The sequence below is a fragment of the Protopterus annectens genome, chromosome 2.part0 (genome assembly GCF_019279795.1).
Source record: "Protopterus annectens isolate FY-2018-M chromosome 2.part0, PAN1.0, whole genome shotgun sequence".
Taxonomy (NCBI): Eukaryota; Metazoa; Chordata; order Ceratodontiformes; family Protopteridae; genus Protopterus; species Protopterus annectens.
This window is the reverse complement of record NC_056728.1, coordinates 1,075,262,169-1,075,282,588: the sequence shown is the minus strand read 5'-3', so window position 1 is coordinate 1,075,282,588 and position 20,420 is coordinate 1,075,262,169. Positions and strand designations below refer to the sequence as shown.

The window sequence follows — 20,420 nt, the reverse complement described above, 5'->3', positions numbered from 1 at the left end:
GTGAATCAACTCCTGTGTCACTTGCTGGATTAGCACAAACAAAAATTGGCCAGCAAAAGCAGACACGGATGCTAGAGTAGATAATAAATCCTTTATTCCCAAAAGTATTCAGACCGGTTTCGGCAGGAATTGCCTTCTTCAGTGTAGGACAAGCATATAATGCCCTGTTATCAGTATGTAATATATACATAGTATAATCCAAAAGGCAAACAGGAGTCATGACTATTAATGAAAACTGATAAAGTAAAACCCAAAAAGTGCCATGAAGCCTTATGCATTTACAAAGCTTGAAGAATGAACAAGTATAACACTTAAATACAAAAATAAACAATTATAAAATAGTGTAAACAAATACAAAAGAAAAAACACATGAATATGAACCAATAACAATAATAACAAAAATAATGAACCATATAATAATACATAATTCTGGATTGCAAAATGAATTATTCTGATTGTGGGTTGATCTGGATTGCCATCTGGCTGACAGATAGGACACTGATAATCAAAATAGGGGAAGCTACCTCATAAAGAGACCCATCACTAGTGGAGTCCCCAGGGTTCTGTACTCGACATCTCCAGTTTGGCATCTACTTTTCTGAAGTAAAAGCTGATACCAAAGGGCTCTTGATGACTAAGTTTGCAGATAACTACTAGCTAGAAGCAGTCATTGAATCCCCAAATGACTTAGACATCCTGCAGGAAGATTTGTCTCAAATAAATAACTGGTACCAAAATCATGGACTAAAACTTAATGCCAAAAAATGCATTATTGTATCCTTTGGGAAGTCATCTACCCCAGGGAACTACCACACTGACAACACATCCCAAGAATTGATCCAGTTTTTTGGGATTTGGCACCTATATGGGCAGTGACCTAACTTTTGACCAACATGTATCTGTTGTTGTAAGAAAGGCCTTCTATATTGCATAGCTTATAAACAAAGGGAGTGTGTCTACATCTAGGGATGTCACTGACCCCCTTTATTCAATCCTCATTAGGCCAGTCATTGAATATAATGCCCCCTTTGGCATGTATCTGTCCAGACACATGCAACAACTGGCACGCCCACAGAGACACCTTAATAAAAGGATTCAAGACCTAAACAATATGTCCTACACTGAGCAACGCAAAGCCCTGTCACTACATTTGGTATCCAACAGATTGCTACAGGGTGACCTTTGTCTGATGTATAAGGCAACCTCCAACCCATTACTGATGGATTTACTGCACATCAGCAAGTCAAATTGTATCAGGAATACTCTCAGTCTAGGAATAAAAGCAACTTCTGCAACATCAACAGAATGGTTTGGTTTGGAAGGAAAGCAATATCTCGAGAGGTTACTGCTGCTCTGGAACATACTCCCCAGCCACATAAAACAAAGCTGATCACTGTCTATATTCAAGTGCAACTTAGATCTATGGATGGGAAACAGAAAATTTATCCCAGGACTGCCCCCATACTACTAATGGATAGAGGCAGCTCCTAAATACTTTATCACATGCATAGGTACCTTCAAATTATCTATGGTATGATCCCATTCTTTCTCATTAGGGGTAATATAATTATCTCCCATGGGATGGGTAAGGCCATTCTATAACCAAAAGTCGTAAGTTATTTCGAGCACAAAAAGGGACACTGGCTAGGCTTAAAATGGCCTACAAGGGCAGCTAGCCTAGTACTTACCTATGAACCTATAATTAAAAAACAGTCTTGATTTTCGTGTAAAATAATGTTAGCAGTTTACATTTTTCTGTATATTCCCAACCCCTTCCACATAGCATTCTAAATGAAAACAGTGCTTGGTAGTTGTTTTAATGTCCCCTCAATCTGTTTTAAGGCTACTCTGCATTTCCATCAACTAATTCATGCGCTATCCCAATCAAGCATAGAACTTAGTCCCTCTACGCTCTCTCTCTCTCTTTTTAAACATTAGACATTACCTATTCCTACAACACAGCTTCTGTACAAAAATCAAAGAATCACATATTTAGTGTTTTCATCCAATGAACTTTCAGTTCAAAGTCATTTCATGAAAATATTTTTTTCCTTCATATCTCTCCAAAAGTTAATTAAACTTTCTTCAGAAAAGAAAGTAGTAAAAACATTGTTCCACCAGTGCAAAACAATCTATGCAAATCCCAATAAGAAAACGTGCAATGTCTCAACTCAACAATCTCTCTCTTCCATACCTCTCAAGTGTACCTCATTACGAGGAACGTACCTCATTTTGGGGTCTTAAAAAGTTCATGTTCCTCGAAGTTCCTGAAAGTTCCACATTGAAAGGCTCCGTCACACATTCAGTGTTAAGAATTTTTTAAGTGAAATCCATTGTAAACAGAAATGAATCATATTAATTCATTAAAAGATCTTCTTTACATGTAAAACCAGCATATTTTAACCATCCTATGACCTTCCTAGTTGAAGTTGTTAGTAGGCACATTTTGCCCATTTGTTCCACATTAAGAGAGCTAGTGTTCCTCATTTTGTACATGGAAGGTTGAGAGCTATGCTCTCTTCTGTTCATGTCAAAGAACTTTTTGAAGGAATACCTCAGATATCTCCTGCTAACTTGTCCAAGTTAGGCCAGTTAACAGTGAACATTTTCTTGTTGCCTGCTTGGAATATCAGCAAAGAATCCTGAAGTGCTACTAGGTTTCTGTGGTAACCAAACATCATTCTCCCTTATCGACCCAGTCTCTCCAAAAGCTATCCTAACAAACTTACCTTTAGGGTCCTTGTCCTCAGCCACAATATTTACAGTTACCATATACAGTGTACTTCTTTCCCTGTCAGCTTACAACTCCAGCGTATCTGACACACAATAATTGTACTGCTTTTCGCTACAAAGTTCACATTTTGTATACTTTAGCTATATTGCTTCTCCTGCATCTCTAAACTGGCAAAAGGCCCAGACAACTGGATAAGAACATTTTACTCCTCCAGTCTGATAATATTACTACTGCTTAGATGACCAAATTTCCCCACAGTCTACATCAATACTAACCTCTTAACTTCAATGAAAATAGGTCATAGGTTAAAACTGACAATCAGCTCACAGAATGTACATAAAAAAAATAAATACCTTATGAATTTTAAAATCTACACTATTTATAATTTTTACTGAATATGTGATCCATTACATGATACAATTAAATTATACATAGTTTAATTCTCTTTCAGTGTAATTAATAAGCTGCACAAATTTATAAACCGAATTACATCTTCAGGAAAAAAAAAAACTGAGAAGGATGCCAAAAGTTGTTTGGAAATGTAAATGATCCATGTTTGAAAGATAACAGATGGAGATGCAGGAGACCAAGTGTTAATAAATGCAAAGCTTTAGTCATTTCTTCCCATTTAGTGCTGTTACTTGATTTTGTAATTAAGAATGTCTGGTGGAAGAAGGAAAACGGAGCATAATGATCCACTGTCACAACTACCACCTCATCAGAGTTTACACCACAGTGCTAGAAACAAACAGCGCTGCTATTTCTGTGAGCCACACTTTTACTATATACTCTCCTGGTTTTTTTTTTTTTTGAGCAGTAGCTAGTCCTTCTAATTACGAAATGTTACTATAAAATCAGTGACTGACACACAGCTATGTTCTGGAATGTAAAATGAGAACGTTGTTGTTGTGTCTTTCGGCTTTTCCCGGTTAGGGGTCGCCACAGCGGAACTCCGGTCCGCTAATGATTGGCAGTTGAATTTTACGTGCTGAGCTGCCAGCCCTAACACACATATGCCCATTCATGCATGTCTCCACGCAGAAGACGGTCTAGCTGAGAGTCGAACCGGTCAGCGTCTTACTGTGAGGCGACAAAGGACAAAATGCACTAATTCTCGTAATGTTCTTCTTCAGTCATTAAAACCAACAATTTCCAACCTACAAAAGATACCATTCTAAATTCCTGGCATTCCTTGGTGATATAGTATCTTTTCAATAATGTTTAACACCATCCTTACCAAATGTATTATAGCTCTAGGTTTCAACTGTAGAAACTATCAAGGAGTGCAGGCAGACATCTGTGTTCTGTGCTCCCATACTTTTTCTGCTGACACCTTCCTACAAAAAAAAAAAATAACCTATCATATCCATCTGTTATTCTCCTACAGTTCAGAAATGCACATATCCTCTCCTTTCCAAATGTAAATCAAAAACAGAATGCAGCCAGGTAAAATGACTATAGTGTCTATATATCCTAACATTCCAGATTAGGGTTGTACACGTTACAAAAAAAAAACACAGAATTAAAGAGATACTCAAAAGCTGTAGTTAGACCGATGTGTACACTGAGTATGCCTGGCTATAACCATGGTAACATCATGTGCATTTGCTGTTATGCTATTAAATCAACCTCACATTTTAAGAAAACACATTCACCCTGTCAAGTTCTGCAAAATGAGAATATTGGATTACTGCCCCACTTAATAAGAACACAAGAAAAATGGTCAGTATTAGACTTAGAATCTCTGTTTTCACTCCATTTCAAGGAATATTCAACTTGATAGATAAATTGGGTTCCCTTTAGTACATACAATTTTCTAACATCAAAAACTAGATGTGTGTGTGTGTTTGTGGGGACTGGTAATCCACTGTAAATAAGGAAAATTGTTATATACAGACAAAAAAAAAGCCACCAACCCAGGTAAATCAGTGCATACATAGTGTTTGCTGGGCACTTTTTAAAAATGTTGGTCAGCCTGAAACTTTTCTTCATGTTAATCAAGCCATGCTACTTTCTGGTTTAAAAAGTGTTCCTGTAATTCCTGTAACTCAGTTTAATATGGGAATTGATAATACGTAATGACAGCATTCAACTTTCTACTACAATGAATTAATTAAGCCTTTCAGTGGAAAAAGAATGTATATTTACATCCAAGACGCCAAAACATTGTTTCGTGTCCAGTCATTTTAATGCAGAAATGTGAGCAGAGAAAAGCTTCCAGCAACGTGGGCTGACAAACATAGTGTAAAATCTAAGGTGCTTGAGAGGGGCACTGGTAGGCAGTGAAAATGAAGTGCATATCAACTCCCTCACTTTGCTTCAGTCCATATGAACTCTGTGACAGGTCTCTGTCTCTCAGCTACACTTGACTGGTGCCTGCTGACACTCAGCTGTCAGACAGCAGCCCTTTACCATGCCCCTAACATGCTCTACAGCTTCACCCAATTAACTCGCTTTCACTTGACATCATAGCACAGAACTCAATAATAGGTGGTCAAGGTGCATGCTATCCATCTGATGTTCACATACAGCCAAAAAAAAAAAAAACAGCAACATGGGGTTTTGCTTACTTGTTCAGAGCTGCGGGAATAATATGGACTACTTTGTTGTCCATCTAGTAAAAATCTTTATTCTTTAAGTGTGGATTACTGCTGTTGTTGGAAGCATCCTGGTTCAGACTTAACCCCACCTAAACTACGCAAAAAAAGCAAACTATAATAAATCACTTCCAGGTTACACAAAAAATTACCCAGCAGTCATTTTTAAATATCAAACAAGGGCTAATCATATGCTACCCTAGACGTTAGTTTTAATATGAAGCATAAAGTGCTAGTTGATCTCTGGAAATCACATTTCTAACTGTCTTAACCAGTGTACTAAGGTAATAGGTTCTAGCAGATTACCTCACATTAATTGTACGTTTTCAGGTACAAATTGACAGTAAATGTTAATCCCATGTTAATAAACGTAAAAGGAAAAAATGTCAGGCTTTCTGTACGTTTAAATCACATTCACATCAGACAACTTGAAGTGGGACTGAAGCCAGGAATTTTCTCATCTAACAAATGTAAAATCTGGATTAGCATCTTTTCTTCTGACATCATGCCAACAGAACAGAAAGTCAGTTTAAAACTCTCATATTAAATGCTGCTGAACAGTCTGCAGCAGGAAGAATGGTGATGCAGTTTCCTGAAATCATTGTCAAATCCGTAGTACAAACTAACAGGATTTAAACTACAGCTGTATCAGATATCCAAAAACAAAAAAACTGAAACTCCAAGTGGGTTGACACAAGCATTTTCAGAAAATGTATAAAGAGGTAGAAAAGTTCAGAATGAAACAGGGTATGCATATAGTCAGAATGCTAAGATAAGCAGCATTTTAAGTTTAAAACATTCAGCACAATTTTTACAAATATTTGCCATAGTCTACCTAAATGACACCCAGCTGAAGCAATGAAATGCAACAGCATACAATCTCAGAAGTATCTGGAATTCACAGTTTTGCAAAGATTGCGGCAGAATTGCATTACATAAGTTTGGAATGTGGGCGATGGTTCTTCAGGATGGGATTGAGGCAAGCAACTTGTTAATATAGACAGTTTCTCAGGATAGCAGTAGCACAGTTTCAAAATACGGTGGTAGTGATAATGCCCACATAAGAAAACAGGGAGCTAAAGATCATAAATTTGAATTACATGAATGATGTCCTCAGTAGGGCTGTGACAATAATTATACATGCACGAACATTGGCAATGAAAGATATTTAAAATGCTGTGGTGATTTATAAGAAAACAGAGCTGCTTGCGAGTATAAAAGAGGACTCATAATTATAAAAATATAGCAGTAAAACAGCAGTGGGAAATTCCACTGCAGATCATGTTTACAAACTGGAAGTAAAAAACACATCTGGAATAATTTGGGGTACACAAGCCTCACTCATTCATTCTTGGATTCTCCACATAATCAAAGTGGTATAGGGGAGCCACAACCTATCATTGCACTCAATCAGCACAAAACATAGAAATTCATCCTGAATGGGTCATTAGCCCATCACAGGATACACCCACAACAAAGACAGACACACACACACATACACTCACTCAAGGTACACATAACCACGCCAGTTTTAAGGATTGCCAATTCACCTACGGCATCTCTTTGGGGCATGAAAGAAAAGTAAGGCAAAGCACTCACTGATACAGGCAGACATACCTCTCAACTTCTTAGAGCAAGAAATCTGGACAACACCTAAAATAAATGGGGGACAAAGGCCCAAAAATAGGAACATATTTTAAATATTGTTCTTATAACCTTAGGAAGTTGTTAAAAAACAGAATTTGTGTTAGCATGCACTTTCTAAAGGGTATGAAGTCTGAAACTCAGATGTACATCATTATTTAGTGACGTCAATCCTCAGTGATTTGCCAGAAAACCATAAATTTTAATTTAAGAGTAATACACCAAAAATATGAAGCAAAAATCTGGACAGCTGAGAGATGTGCACGGACAACATGCAAATTCCGCACATGACACCCCAACTGAGAACTAAACTGGAGAACCAAACACTGTGAGGCAGCAGAGGCAGTAATGCTGATCACTGCAACACATGCTTAAACTTTTAAAATGTGACAAATGGACAGAGACTTTGACTCTGACAGTGACAGTGATACAGTTCTGGAAAGTGAGAGAATATATTTTGGAATGAAATGGTGGTACACAAACTAATGTGTTGCAGCAATGCAAGAATGCAGCAGTGCCACATAAATTTCAGAAGATCTAGTAATCTATCCATCCATGCTGTTGCATCACATCCCACAAGTATGGCGACCCCAAGAACAGACACCACTATCCAACTATCCATAGCATTTGCTCTGCAAGTAAGGAATAGAAGTGGATTGTCGGGCCTTTCTTCTGTCACACACACACACACCTGGAGACAATCTGGAGTTGCCAATCCACCACCCTCATGTCCTTGCAATGTGTAAGAAAACTGAAGTACAACAGAGGAAACACTTCAAAAACAAAGGGAGATCATGCAGATTCTGTAGAGAATGCAACCCAGCAAAACCTCTGAATTAAGAATGCTACTCACTGTGTCCATTTGCTGCCCTAGTAAAGAATACAATGTTTTGCAAATGAAGTATAAAAATGTATGATAACAATGTAATGGGATGACTCTGCCCATCCTGCAGTGCTAATGTGCATCCACAACTCACTGTGCTGAAATATTATTTCCTTTTCTGGGGAAATCTGGATATCTTCCATGAAGCCTTAATAAAGGGAGGTTTGCTTCATTTTAGTAGACGTGTTACTGTAATTTGCAAGGGTGATCCTATTGAAATTAATTATTTACTTGCCTATCCATCCATCCATCCTCAATCCCTTTTTCCGATTTTTGCACATGGGGTTGGTGTGTCACTTCAACAGCAACAATCATCTCGAGTCAAGGTTTACTTGCCTCTATTTTTTTTAATAGTTTTCTAGCTCCTAGCCACATATGACCATGAAGTCCCCACCTTCATAGGTTCATAAGTGTGTACTAGGCCAATGAACCTGGGGCCTTTACAAGCCTAGCCCATAGGATTAACCTGGCATCGTGCCACCCGACTTTAGTTCCCAGTGCTATTTGTTGAGTAAAGCCACTGGAGTGATCCCTCGGGTGCATTTTGTATTTCCCATCCACTCATCAAGATTTCTCTTGAAGAGGGCCAGTGAGGTGCTCTGCTTGACATGTATGGGAAGTCTATTCCATAGCATGGGCAGTCTCTGGGTTATGAAACTGTCCCTCCAGCATGTTCTGTTGATTCTGGTAATGAGGTTGAGGTCTCTGGAGCATGTGGTGTGGAGGAATTGGCATTTCTTTAGATGTAGTATTATTAACCGAGCTGGATCAGACATGGCTTTGTAAGTCAAGCAGAGATCACCTCTAAGTAGGCGATATGAGACAGAGAATAGTTGGAGTTTTATTTAGTCTGTCCATATGGGACACATGCTTAAGGCCTAGGATCCTCTTTGTAAGGTATTTTCGAGGCCTCTCCAATTGCTGCAGATGTTTAGTGAGGTACATGCCAAATGGGGCATTGTACTCAATGATTGGCCTAATGAGAGAAGAGTGAAGGGAGACAATGACCTCTTTCTTCCTGGATGCAAAACCCTTACTAATGACATGTGCCACATAGAAGGACTTTCTGACCACAGTGGCAATGTGGTGGTCAAAAGAGAGGTTGCTGTCAACCTGTGTTCCCAGATCTCTTACAACGTCTTCTGTATTCAGAGTTTTTCTATGATTCTTGAGTGGGGAATGCTATCAAAGGCCTTCAAAGGTAGGCTGTATGAACCACATTGCCTTCATCCACAGTTCGGATGACTGACTCAAAGAAGTTGACCAAGTTGAGCAGGCATGATCTACCCTTCACAAAACCAAACTGTGTGGGATCCAGAGTTTGGAGATTCCCTATATCCTCGTTTATTAGGTCCATGATGATGCGTTCCATAGCACTGCATATCAGACTCGTCAGGCTAATGGGGTGATAGTTCCCAGAGTCTGTAGTCGCTCCTCCTTTGTGGAGAGGGATGACTGTAGCAGTGCGCCATCTGGTAGGGACAAAGCCTGAGGTGAGGCCGTGATTGAACAGGGCACATAGGTGAGATGCCAGTTCACTCTGTATTTAATGTAGAACACAGCCAGGGATATTGTCAGGTCCCATAGAAGCTGTATTCTTGGCCTTGGACAGTGCTGTTTTAACCTGTGCAGCAGTAATACTAGGTGCCTGGCAATCTACTGGTATTGTCACTGGTCCCTGGGGGGAGGGGTAAAGTTGGCACTGAATTTGTCAGCCAGTATATTGGCAATATCTGTTGGCTCGGTATAGGAGGTACCATTGCGCAGTAGCTCACAGCAAATCTGGGTATTGCCGTGGAGATTCTTTACATAATTATTGCAGGCCTTGTGGTTTTCTTTACTATCTTCTGCAATTCTATTTTCAGGGCTAGCTTTAGAGGAATTGATGAGGGATCTCAACTTTTTGTTGAGGCTGATAAGGGAGTTTTTTCCAGTCTTGGGACATTTCACCTTATTCCGCATCAGTTTCTTCCTTCTGTTGTAGAGTTTGTTTATGACAGAGGACCACTAGATTGGCTTTCTTTATTTGGAAGAGAGTATCTTGGTTCCGTTGGGTATGGTGAGATCCATGCATTTGTGAATGTGTTCGTACAGTGCATTGGTGTATGATTCGGCAGTCATGCAACTGATCTCCATTTGCATGACTGCCGTGAAGTTAGCCACCTCTGTTTTTAGGAGCCCAAAGTTAGCTTTGGAGAAGTTTTTCATGGTAGTTACGTTTGTAGGGGGTGGGAGGGATGTGGATTTCCAAGGTGATTAGTTTGTGGTCAGATCTAACCAGGGAGGAACTGGTGTAAAGCAACAGTCGCCAATGTTAGTAATGACCAGGTCAAGGATGTTGCTACCTCTAGTGGGGATAAGAACAAGCTGGTTCAGGGCATTGGAATTAAAGAATTCCAGGAAACATTGGGCAAGTGTATTTGGGGGGATAGTTGAAGTCGCCCAGTATAAGGTTGGACCCTAATATTCTCCAGGGTGTTTAGGAAAGTGGAGTGTGAGTCTTGGGACATGGTAGGGGACCTATAGCAGGATACGACCTGAATCGCTGTCTTACCCTATGTTAGCTGCACCTGAAGCATCTCAGATGAGTTATGTTGGTCTACTAGTCTGGAGGTCTGCACATCCTTTATGAATATGGGAACACCATAGCCTTCAGCTTCCTTAGAAGACTAATTTAATATGGTTGTGTAGGTCAGCCTGCCAGTCAATGAATTCACCTCAAAGTTACAGGCAATCACCCAGAATGGTGCCATCATTCATTGTGAGGCTCAAGCTTTTTGTTTATTGTGCTTATGTTCCTTCCATCTTCTTCTGCTGTGCACATACATGTTTCTATGCATATACTCTGGTTTTGCAGTTCTGTAAGTCAGACTATCAACTGCAGTCATGGCTGGCCCTTACTTCAGTTGACCAACCCAATACTGTTAGGCATCCATTTTCAGAGATGAACCAGTGTGGTATTTCTTTAGACTAGGGGTAATTTGGTAAGAGGACAGGAAAATCTTCCTCTTCTCTTTGATAAGTACCATGAGGTCTTATAAATTCACTTGAGCTATCACTAATACACATGGGACCAGAGTTTAACAGCTCATCTGTCATAGGGCTTTTGATCTTCTGTTTCCTCCTTTTTCTGTACATATTTCTTTTAAATGAAATAGAGAATACTTGATAAACCAAATGTTTCAGAGCACAGTTAAGACAATGCACTTGTACTACAGGACCAAGTCCAAATAAGGATGAAACACTTCCACAGTATGGCTTGCTGACCTGATTACATTACTGAAGGTGGGTTTCATTGCGTACATGTGAGACGGCACTGAAACATTATTTTTTTTTTCAGGGGAAAATATGCACATTTCCTTTGACTCCTTCATAAGGGAAGGTTTGGAGATGCTTGTGTACAGGTTTTTATGTTTTGCCAGAATCTTTCTGGTTGGATAATATAAGCTGTGGGCTTTGTTGTTTGTGTCTTTCGGCTTTTTCCCCGGTTAGGGTTCGCCACAGCGGAAGTCCACTAATGATTGGCAGTAGATTTTTACGTACTGGCTTGCCAGGCCTAACGCACAACCTTCGACGAAGGAACGCCCATTCACGCATGTCGCCACACAGAAGACGCTCTAACTGAGAATCGAATGGGCAACGTCTAACTGTGAGGCGACAACACTATCGCAGCACCACCACCGCGGTATCATTAACTCCTTATATTTTATGCCCCTCCTATGTGTCATTTAACTTAATTCTAATGAATTTAGTTGTTAACCATTTAAGTTAACTGGTCATTTTTAACCATAACTAAGGTAACAAGGGCAAAGGCAAACAAATTAGTTGCAGTCAGTGAAACAGTATAACTCTGCTCAAACAACTGCATATGCATGCAATGCAACAGAAAATAAAGCACATGGTCTGGCACAGTCACTCAAAACATGGCATACAAGAAAACTGTCAGCAAATGCACAATCAGAACCACAGTTTTTCCTTCTCTCACAAGATCGAAGTTCATAAATTTAATACCGAAAAAAATACTTCAGCAGGTAACACAAATGACAGTCATCTTACAAATGCTTCAAAGTGTTTCAAATAGTCACGTCCTTGACAGTAGAGGTATCAGAAGTAATTCAATCCATCATTTTTATTTTATCAGCTTAGATAAAGTGGAGGAGACAATGGCAAACACAAAGCTCGGCAAAGCAGCAGAAAATACAGCACAAATGGTTTAAGGAAGTTTATTATGAATATGAGGGGGACCTAGATTAGTCTTGTTTAATTGGTCTCTGTTTTTTCTTGGATACCATCACTGACAGTGCAATGACGCTTCTGCAAGATGGGGGTCAGCCTAATGAAATTATATATAGGCTGCTATGCTTCCACTCAGCTTGTGATAGTCCATCAGATTTCTTATCCAGACTATCAAATTTAGATGTATTTCAGTCCATTCTTCATCTTATTTAAGCTCATCTTTCTAACTCTGTCCGTAATGTCTGCCAGGAACCTGAAGCACAAATGATCATGAGCGTCATATGATGAATACTATACTCAGCAGAGAGAGATAGAGAGAGAGAGAATCTCTACAACAAAGAGAAGAGTACTAAGTGCATCTAAGAATGTAGTGCAGTAGTGTCCCTCTCCCATAATTATGCCAGTTTGAGGCCTGCTTGTGGCCTGATGTCCGTGAGTATATGATCCCTGAGTAACAATGTGCTTTAGTCTATTTTTAATCAGTTATAAATAAATATATATATATATATATATATATATATATATATATATATATATATATATATATATTTGTTGTTGTTGTGTATACATATATATATATATATATATATATATATATATATATATATATATATTTGTTAAAAGTCTAAGGTCTGTGTTTGTTGTTTGTTTATGTTTACTTTACATAGTCGGCATTCTGAAAGTTGATCATATGGTTTCGGCCATATGAAAGTCGACTTTCTGACATGTCGACCATGTAAAGTAGACTCATATATATATATATATATATATATATATATATATATATATATATATATATACATACATATATAAAACCCAGCCACTGGGGATGCACATGCCAGTGAATTTCTTTGCGCCAGTCCCAAGCCCGGATAAATGGGGAGTGTTGCGTCAGGAAGGGAAACTAGTGTAAAACTTTTGCCAAAAGATACATGCGGACAACAATACAGATTTCCATACAGGAAGTGCAATGGATTAGCAAGGAGGAAGTAAGGACAGCTATGAAGAAGATGAAGACTGGAAAGGCTGTTGGTCCAGATGACATACCAGTGGAAGCACGGAGGTGCTTAGGAGAAATGGCAGTGGAGTTTTTAATCAGATTCTTTAATGAAATCTTGTAAAGTGAGAGGATGCCTGAGGAGTGGAGAAAAAGTGTTTTGGTAAGGATTTTTAAGAATAAGGGTGATGTGCAGAGCTGTAGTAACTACAGAGGGATAAACTTGATCAGTCGCAGCATGAAATTATGGGAAAGAGTAGTGGAAGCTAGGTTAAGAAGGGAGGTGATGATTAGTGATCAGCAGTATGGTTTCATGCTGGGAAAGAGCACTACACATGCAATGTTTGCTCTGAGAGTGTTGATGGAGAAGTATAGAGAAGGTCAGAAGGAGTTTCTCTAAGTCTTTGTGGACTTAGAGAAAGCATATGACACGGTGCCTTGACAGGAGTTGTACTGTATGAGGAAGTCAGTAGTGGCAGCAAAGTATGTAGGAGTGGTACAAGATATGTACGAGGGTAGTGTTACAGTGGTGAGGTCTGTGGTAGGAGTGATTGGTGCATTTAAGCTGGAGATTGGATTACACAAAGGATCAGCTCTGAGTCCTTTCTTATTTGCAATGGTGATAGACAGGTTGACAGACGAGATCAGACAGGAGGCCCCGTGGACTTTGATGTTTGTAGATGATATTGTGATCTGTAGTGAGACTAGGGATCAGGTTGAGAAGACCCTACACCTGTGGAGATATGCTCTAGAGAGAAGAGGAATGAAGGTCAGCAGGACTAAGAATATATGTGTGTGAATAAGAGGGAGGATAGAGGAATGTTGCAAATGCAGGGAGTAGAGCTGGCAAAGGTGGATGAGTTTAAATACTTGGGATCAACAGTTCAGAGTAATGGTGAATGTGGAAGAAAGGTGAAAAAGAAAATACAGGCAGGGTGGAGTGAGTGGAGAAGAGTGCCACGAGTGATTTGACAGACGGGTATCAGTCAGAGCAAAAGGGAAAATCTACAAGAGGGTAGTGAGACCAGCTATGTTATATGGGTTGGAGACAGTGGTATTGACAAAAAGGCAGGAGTCAGAGCTGGACGTGGCAGAGTTAAAGATGTTAAGATTTGCACTGGGTGTGACGAGGATGCACAGGATTAGGCATGAGTATACTAGAGGGTCAGCTCAAGTTGGACAGTTTGGAGAAAAAGCCAGAGAGGCGAGATTGCATTGGTTTGGACATGTGCTCAGGAGGGATGCTGGGTATATTTGGAAAAGGATGCTAAGGATGGAGCTGCCAGGTAACAGAAAAAGAGGAAGGCCTAAGATAAGGTTTATGGATGCGATGAGAGAGGACATGCAGGTGGATGGTGTGCCAGAGCAAGATGCAGAGGACAGGAAGAAATGGAAACAGATGATCCTCTGTGGCAACCCCTAATGGGAACAGCCGAAAGAAAAAGAAGAAGATATACATATAACACACACATATACATACATATATTACATACACATACATATATATGGTCTACTTCAAATAAACAAAAGACCACTTACCCTAAGACGACATTGCCAAGATGAGCTCACCGAAACATCAGTTTAATGAATGAGCACACTGCTGAAACCCTTCCTATTGTAAGTAACCAGTTGGCCAACATGGGGAAAATTTGCCCTTTTTCCCACTGTAGTGCAATCCTGGAGCTGATATATTTAGTTAGGGGGGTGTTGGGGGCAGGCTGGAGATAGTGCAGTGTATTTTTTATTACATGTTTATTTATATTTTGTTATCCTTCAGAACCTAAAAGTCCTGTTTTAATTCTGCAAATATTCCTGCCAAATTCCCTAAGACTGCTGCTAATGCAGTAGCCTACCCAATTAGTATCCTTATCAACAGGTCCATCCAGGAATCCTATGTCCCTTGTCTTTCAAAAAGTTATTATCTTCCTACTTCATAAAGGTGGCCCATCCTCTGATATCTCAAACTTCTGACCCATTGCTATTCTATCCGCTGTCTCCAAAATTCTGGAAAAATGTGTCCAAAAACAGCTTATCCATTACCTTCTAAATAACAGCATCCTCTCTCCAATCCAACACGGATTCCATCCAGGGCACAGTACATCTACTGCCCTGATCTCCTTCTTAGCTATAATCAACAAAGCCTGTGACTTAGGCCATACAGTATCAGCACTCTTTATGGACCTATCAAAAAATTCAGGACTATCTCCATGCCATTCTCCTGTCTCAACCTTCTTCTACAGGATTATCCTCTCAGTCTCTTAACTGGTTTAAAAGCGATCTCTCAAATAGGCAACATGCTGTCAAATGGCAAAACTCTATTTCTCCCTACCTTCATAACCCTACAGGAGGTCCCATAAGGCTCAATTTTAGGACCTCTTCTATTTAATATATTCATAAATAATCTTCACCAAGTTATTCAAAATGCCTCCCTATTCCAGTATGCAGATGACTCGACCATAGTCTGCTCTGCACCCAACCCAGACACTCTACAACAAATGACTCAAACAGCATTTACTACTGTAGAATCCTGGCGCCACAAAAAACACCTCTCTTTAAACACCAAAAAATAAACAAACTTGTGCGGTTTTCTCCAAAAAGAAATATAGCTGTCAAGAAAGAAGATTTTAACATCCTCTCACTAAACTCTTTAAAAATCGAATTAGTAGCCAGTACCAAACTATTAGGAGTAAATATAAAATAAAATAAAATAACACTGCTATCCCAAAGTGTCCCAACAGCAAAAGCAAAGCAAACGTAGTAATGAACAAAACTGTAGGACACACCACGAGAACTGGTTTGCAGTCAAATCACGAATTCAGCAGTAGTAAAACAAACTTACTTTATTCCATGAACAAAACAAAAAAAGGGAGATGAGCGCTTTCGCGTGTCTTAAGCACGCTTCTTCAGATCTAACTAAATCATTCAAACATATCCTTTATATACTGTGAAACAACTCCTTCAATTGCATCAATTAATAATTATTCAATTAAATAATTACAAAGTGCATCAGTGCTTTCAAACTAAAAAACTGCTGTTATGAGCGTTCACATTTCCAAATCTGTGACTCAGCCCTCAAACTCAAAAACATGTAAAAATAATAACAAGTCTGTGTTGTTATATTTAAAACAAATCATTAAAATATCTTTGAAAATATCATTAAAAATATATATTATAGTGTCCGCAAACTGGGGTTTCTATCTTGATTTCATAGTCTTTGCAGAATTCATGGTTATTCTAACAAACCCATATTAATACATAATAGATGAATGAAACAAACATATCGTTCCATAAAAATAAGTCATTCTTATTGGCTCCCAACACTTCTGCAACATCTATATGTTAGGACGAATCACAAAATGTTTGCAACCAGATATTATAACCATACACATAGCAGATTCAATCAGAAGTTTAAACCATTGTATATACTGCAACAGTATCTTTCATTAACACAAACTTCGCAAAAACTTCAAAGCGAGGTTTTTCGCATAAATGGAATATCTAAACATTCATTAATAATCGTCATCAGACCTCATTATAAAATTGCATTATGTATATTCTCATTAACTGTATTTATTTATATAACTATTATTAATCCTATTCATTATATATCTTATTAAAATAATACTAAAATATTATCAAAATATTTTACTATCATGATAATTATAATTTTTAATTTTTAGTATAATTATTATAATCATTATAATTACAATGACTCAAGGTGCAATTAATGTCTTCGTCAATCAGTATACAACTCTTAAAATCATCACTGGAGCTTATTCACAAGATGATGTTCACAAATCCTTTTGGGTATGTTATTTGAGTATATATAACAATTGATATCTAAATTATTAAATATAAATTATTAAATATTAGGTACGAACTCATAAATAAATTCTATATTATATATTGATCTAAAATCTGGTGTCACTTTTATGTCTAAGAACCGGAAACCACAGACAGTTTGAATTTGGCGCCCTTAACAACGGCAACAGTTACTACTGACGAGTCGAATGCACACAGTAGTAGTAACATTATAGGAGGGACAGACTTTAACACACCCCCTCCAAATCAACAAGCTCTTCAAAATACTGAAGAATCTCTCAGAATGGGGGCCATTCAACGAACAAATGCTAACTTTAATAGAACAGCAAACGCTTCAGCTCCTTTTCCAATAAGGATGGACAAATTTACCAGAGGCAGATTGGCGAGCAGGGGACCAAGGAAACGGAAGTACTCCCAGGACAGACAGGGACAGCAAAAGAAGACGTGGAATTGACTCACCTGGTGTATAATTGCTCTGATTTTGTACTCTCTAACTCAGACCTCTCACTTTTGAACCATGGTTTAAATTTTATTCCTTCTCAATCCAGCGTATTGGCTGAAACTTTTATTGACTTGAGACTGTTTGCAAGGAAGATAGCATTGAAATTGTTCTTTAAAAAACAGGGTGAACTGGACTTAAATGAAGGTAACAATTATGCCATTACTAATGTATTTAAAAAGAAAAGTACCTTTTCCCCACAATTACCTGCTCCAGTAGAATGTTTTGTCAGGTTATGTGAAAAAGATTTATACAAATTCTATTCTGACAAACATGTTAAGAATAAATTCTGTAACTTGAATAAATCAGAGTTTGAATCACTTAAGAAACTAAGGATGAATAAGAATATCATAATAACTACAGCAGATAAAGGGGGTGGGGTAGTGGTACTCAATAGAGTAGACTATATCCATACTGTTGAAACCATGCTGGAAGATAACAGCACATATAAAGAAGTTAATATTGAAGTGATTAAGGTTATAATTAAGAATATACATGAAAATATTTATGACCTACTTATGTGCCGACAGATAAGTAAAGAAATGTATGATTTTTTACACATCCAAGAACCACTTGTGCCTTCCTTTAAAGGATTACCTAAAATACACAAAGAAGTTGAACCCATACCTATGCGGCCTATAGTGGCTGGTAGGAATTGGGCCACATATAATATTTCTGTATTTTTGGAAAAGATGCTTAGACCTTTAGTAAACAAAATAGAGACAATTCTGAGAGACACTGTACATCTATTAGAAGATATAGAGAAAATTCAAAAGGATGTGGCTCATACTGATACTCCCATTTTGGTGACATTAGATGTATGCAATTTATTCACCTGTATACCTAACGAATATGGGCTACAGGCCATTAGAGAATTAATGGTGGGCATGAGTGGGTTCTCCTCAGATAGACAAATTCTGATTAACCTACTTATGGAAACAGTATTATCAAACAATGTTTTCACATTTAACAGTAAGTATTATTTGCAAACATGGGGTGTTGCCATGGGCACCCAATGTGCAAATACTTACGCGAATTTGGTTTTATATCATTGGGAACAAGAGCATCTATTTAATAGTAGCTGGATGAATAGAATACTGTTATATAGGAGGTTTGTTGATGATTTGGTCCTGTTATGGGTGGGTACAAAAACTGAATTAAAAGAATTTGTAAAATATTTAGAATCAACTACTGAGTTCTTCAGATTCACTCTTGAATTTTCACACACTAATATTAATTTTTTAGACGTTAACCTATATTTTGATGATGATGGGCGTTTAAATTCTAAACTTTACAGAAAGAAATGCTGGAGAAATACAATGATAGAATATAGTAGCATGCATCCCAGGCATGTGTTTGCAGGAGTAGTAAAAGGACAATTTTCCAGATTGGTGAGAATATGCAAAGATCCAACAATACTGAGAGAAGAAATATGCCTTATGGAAAAACTTTTTAAAAAAAGAGGCTATGCCTCCAAGTTAATAGAAGGGGTAAAGAATGACATTTTTCATACTCTATCCAAAAAAGACTATAGAGATGCTATTACACAAGAGCCTGTAAAAAATAGAGAATGCTTAACAAGTGGCACATACCAGGATAGGACCTATGGGACCAATAGGATTAGATATATAATGAAATATACTAATGACAATGAAGCCGTTAGGAATATTATTTATAAGAACTGGAATGCACTGACCATGGTGGAGGATATCCAAGCCGTGGTTGGTAGCAAACCCAGTTTCACATTTCGTACATGTGATAATTTGAAAATGATTTTTTCTATAGATGTTAATAATATGAACATAAGAACAGATAACATTTATGTAAAAAATGGAACGTTTCCTTGCAGGAAGTGTAATATGTGTCCATACATTACATCCATGCAATACTTTAAACATCCAGATGGATTATCAGAATTCATATCTAAGGAATATACAGATTGTAATACTAAGAATTTAATTTATATGGCCAATTGTACAATATGTGAAGCATTTTATATTGGTCTTACGAAAAGAAGGATTAAGGAGCGTATATACAACCATGTGTATGACATTCGCAAAAATAATGAGTTAAATGTCCTGGCAAGACATGTTATTCTATACCCTACACATGAGTTCAAATTCAGGGTCCTACAGACAGTCAAAAGTAACTTGAGAATGGGAGATAATGAGAATTACTTAGCCAAGTTAGAATTGGATTGGATTTTTAGATTTGGGGCGGATATGACACCTGGTATTAATAATTATATTTCATTAAAACCTATCCTAGAAAGAAGATGAGTTTGTTACAATATTCAAATCTGGGATTTCTCACTGATAATGATATTAATGATGAGAATTTAGAGCTGACTTTACTTCTGTGTTTTAGGGAAGGTTAACATGGAACCATAGACATAGTAAATTTATATAGACGTCATTAATAATTTTTACTTTGAACAGACATCTTTTTAACTTATTATATTTGTTTATTAATTTTTAATAAAATAAAATGAAATAAATATTAATAAAATATTCATATAACACATGTATTTTAGAAATTTTAGACATAAAAGTGACACCAGATTTTAGATCAATATATAATATAGAATTTATTTATGAGTTCGTACCTAATATTTAATAATTTATATTTAATAATTTAGATATCAATTGTTATATATACTCAAATAACATACCCAAAAGGATTTGTTAAAATCATCTTGTGAATAAGCTCCAGTGATGATTTTAAGAGTTGTATACTGATTGACGAAGACATTAATTGCACCTTGAGTCATTGTAATTATAATGATTATAATAATTATACTAAAAATTAAAAATTATAATTATCATGATAGTAAAATATTTTGATAATATTTTAGTAATATTTTAATAAGATATATAATGAATAGGATTAATAATAGTTATATAAATAAATACAGTTAATGAGAATATACATAATGAAATTTTATAATGAGGTCTGATGACGATTATTAATGAATGTTTAGATATTCCATTTATGCGAAAAACCTCGCT

The 20,420-nt window shown here is 37.4% G+C and overlaps 1 protein-coding gene across 2 annotated transcripts in view; it reads right to left on the bottom strand.

The window, feature by feature from the left end:
* CCDC171 (coiled-coil domain containing 171) overlaps positions 1-20,420 on the bottom strand; it is a 3,960,104-nt gene that overhangs the window by 123,015 nt on the left and 3,816,669 nt on the right. Inside the window, exon 25 of one of the 2 annotated variants that reach the window (XM_044061289.1) lies at positions 3,972-4,071. The exons of the other annotated variant lie outside the window; for it this stretch is intronic. Within the exon in view, the coding sequence (XP_043917224.1) occupies positions 3,988-4,071 (84 nt within the window). The 3' untranslated portion in view covers positions 3,972-3,987. The remainder of the gene's footprint in view (positions 1-3,971; positions 4,072-20,420) is intronic. 2 annotated transcript variants of the gene reach the window in all.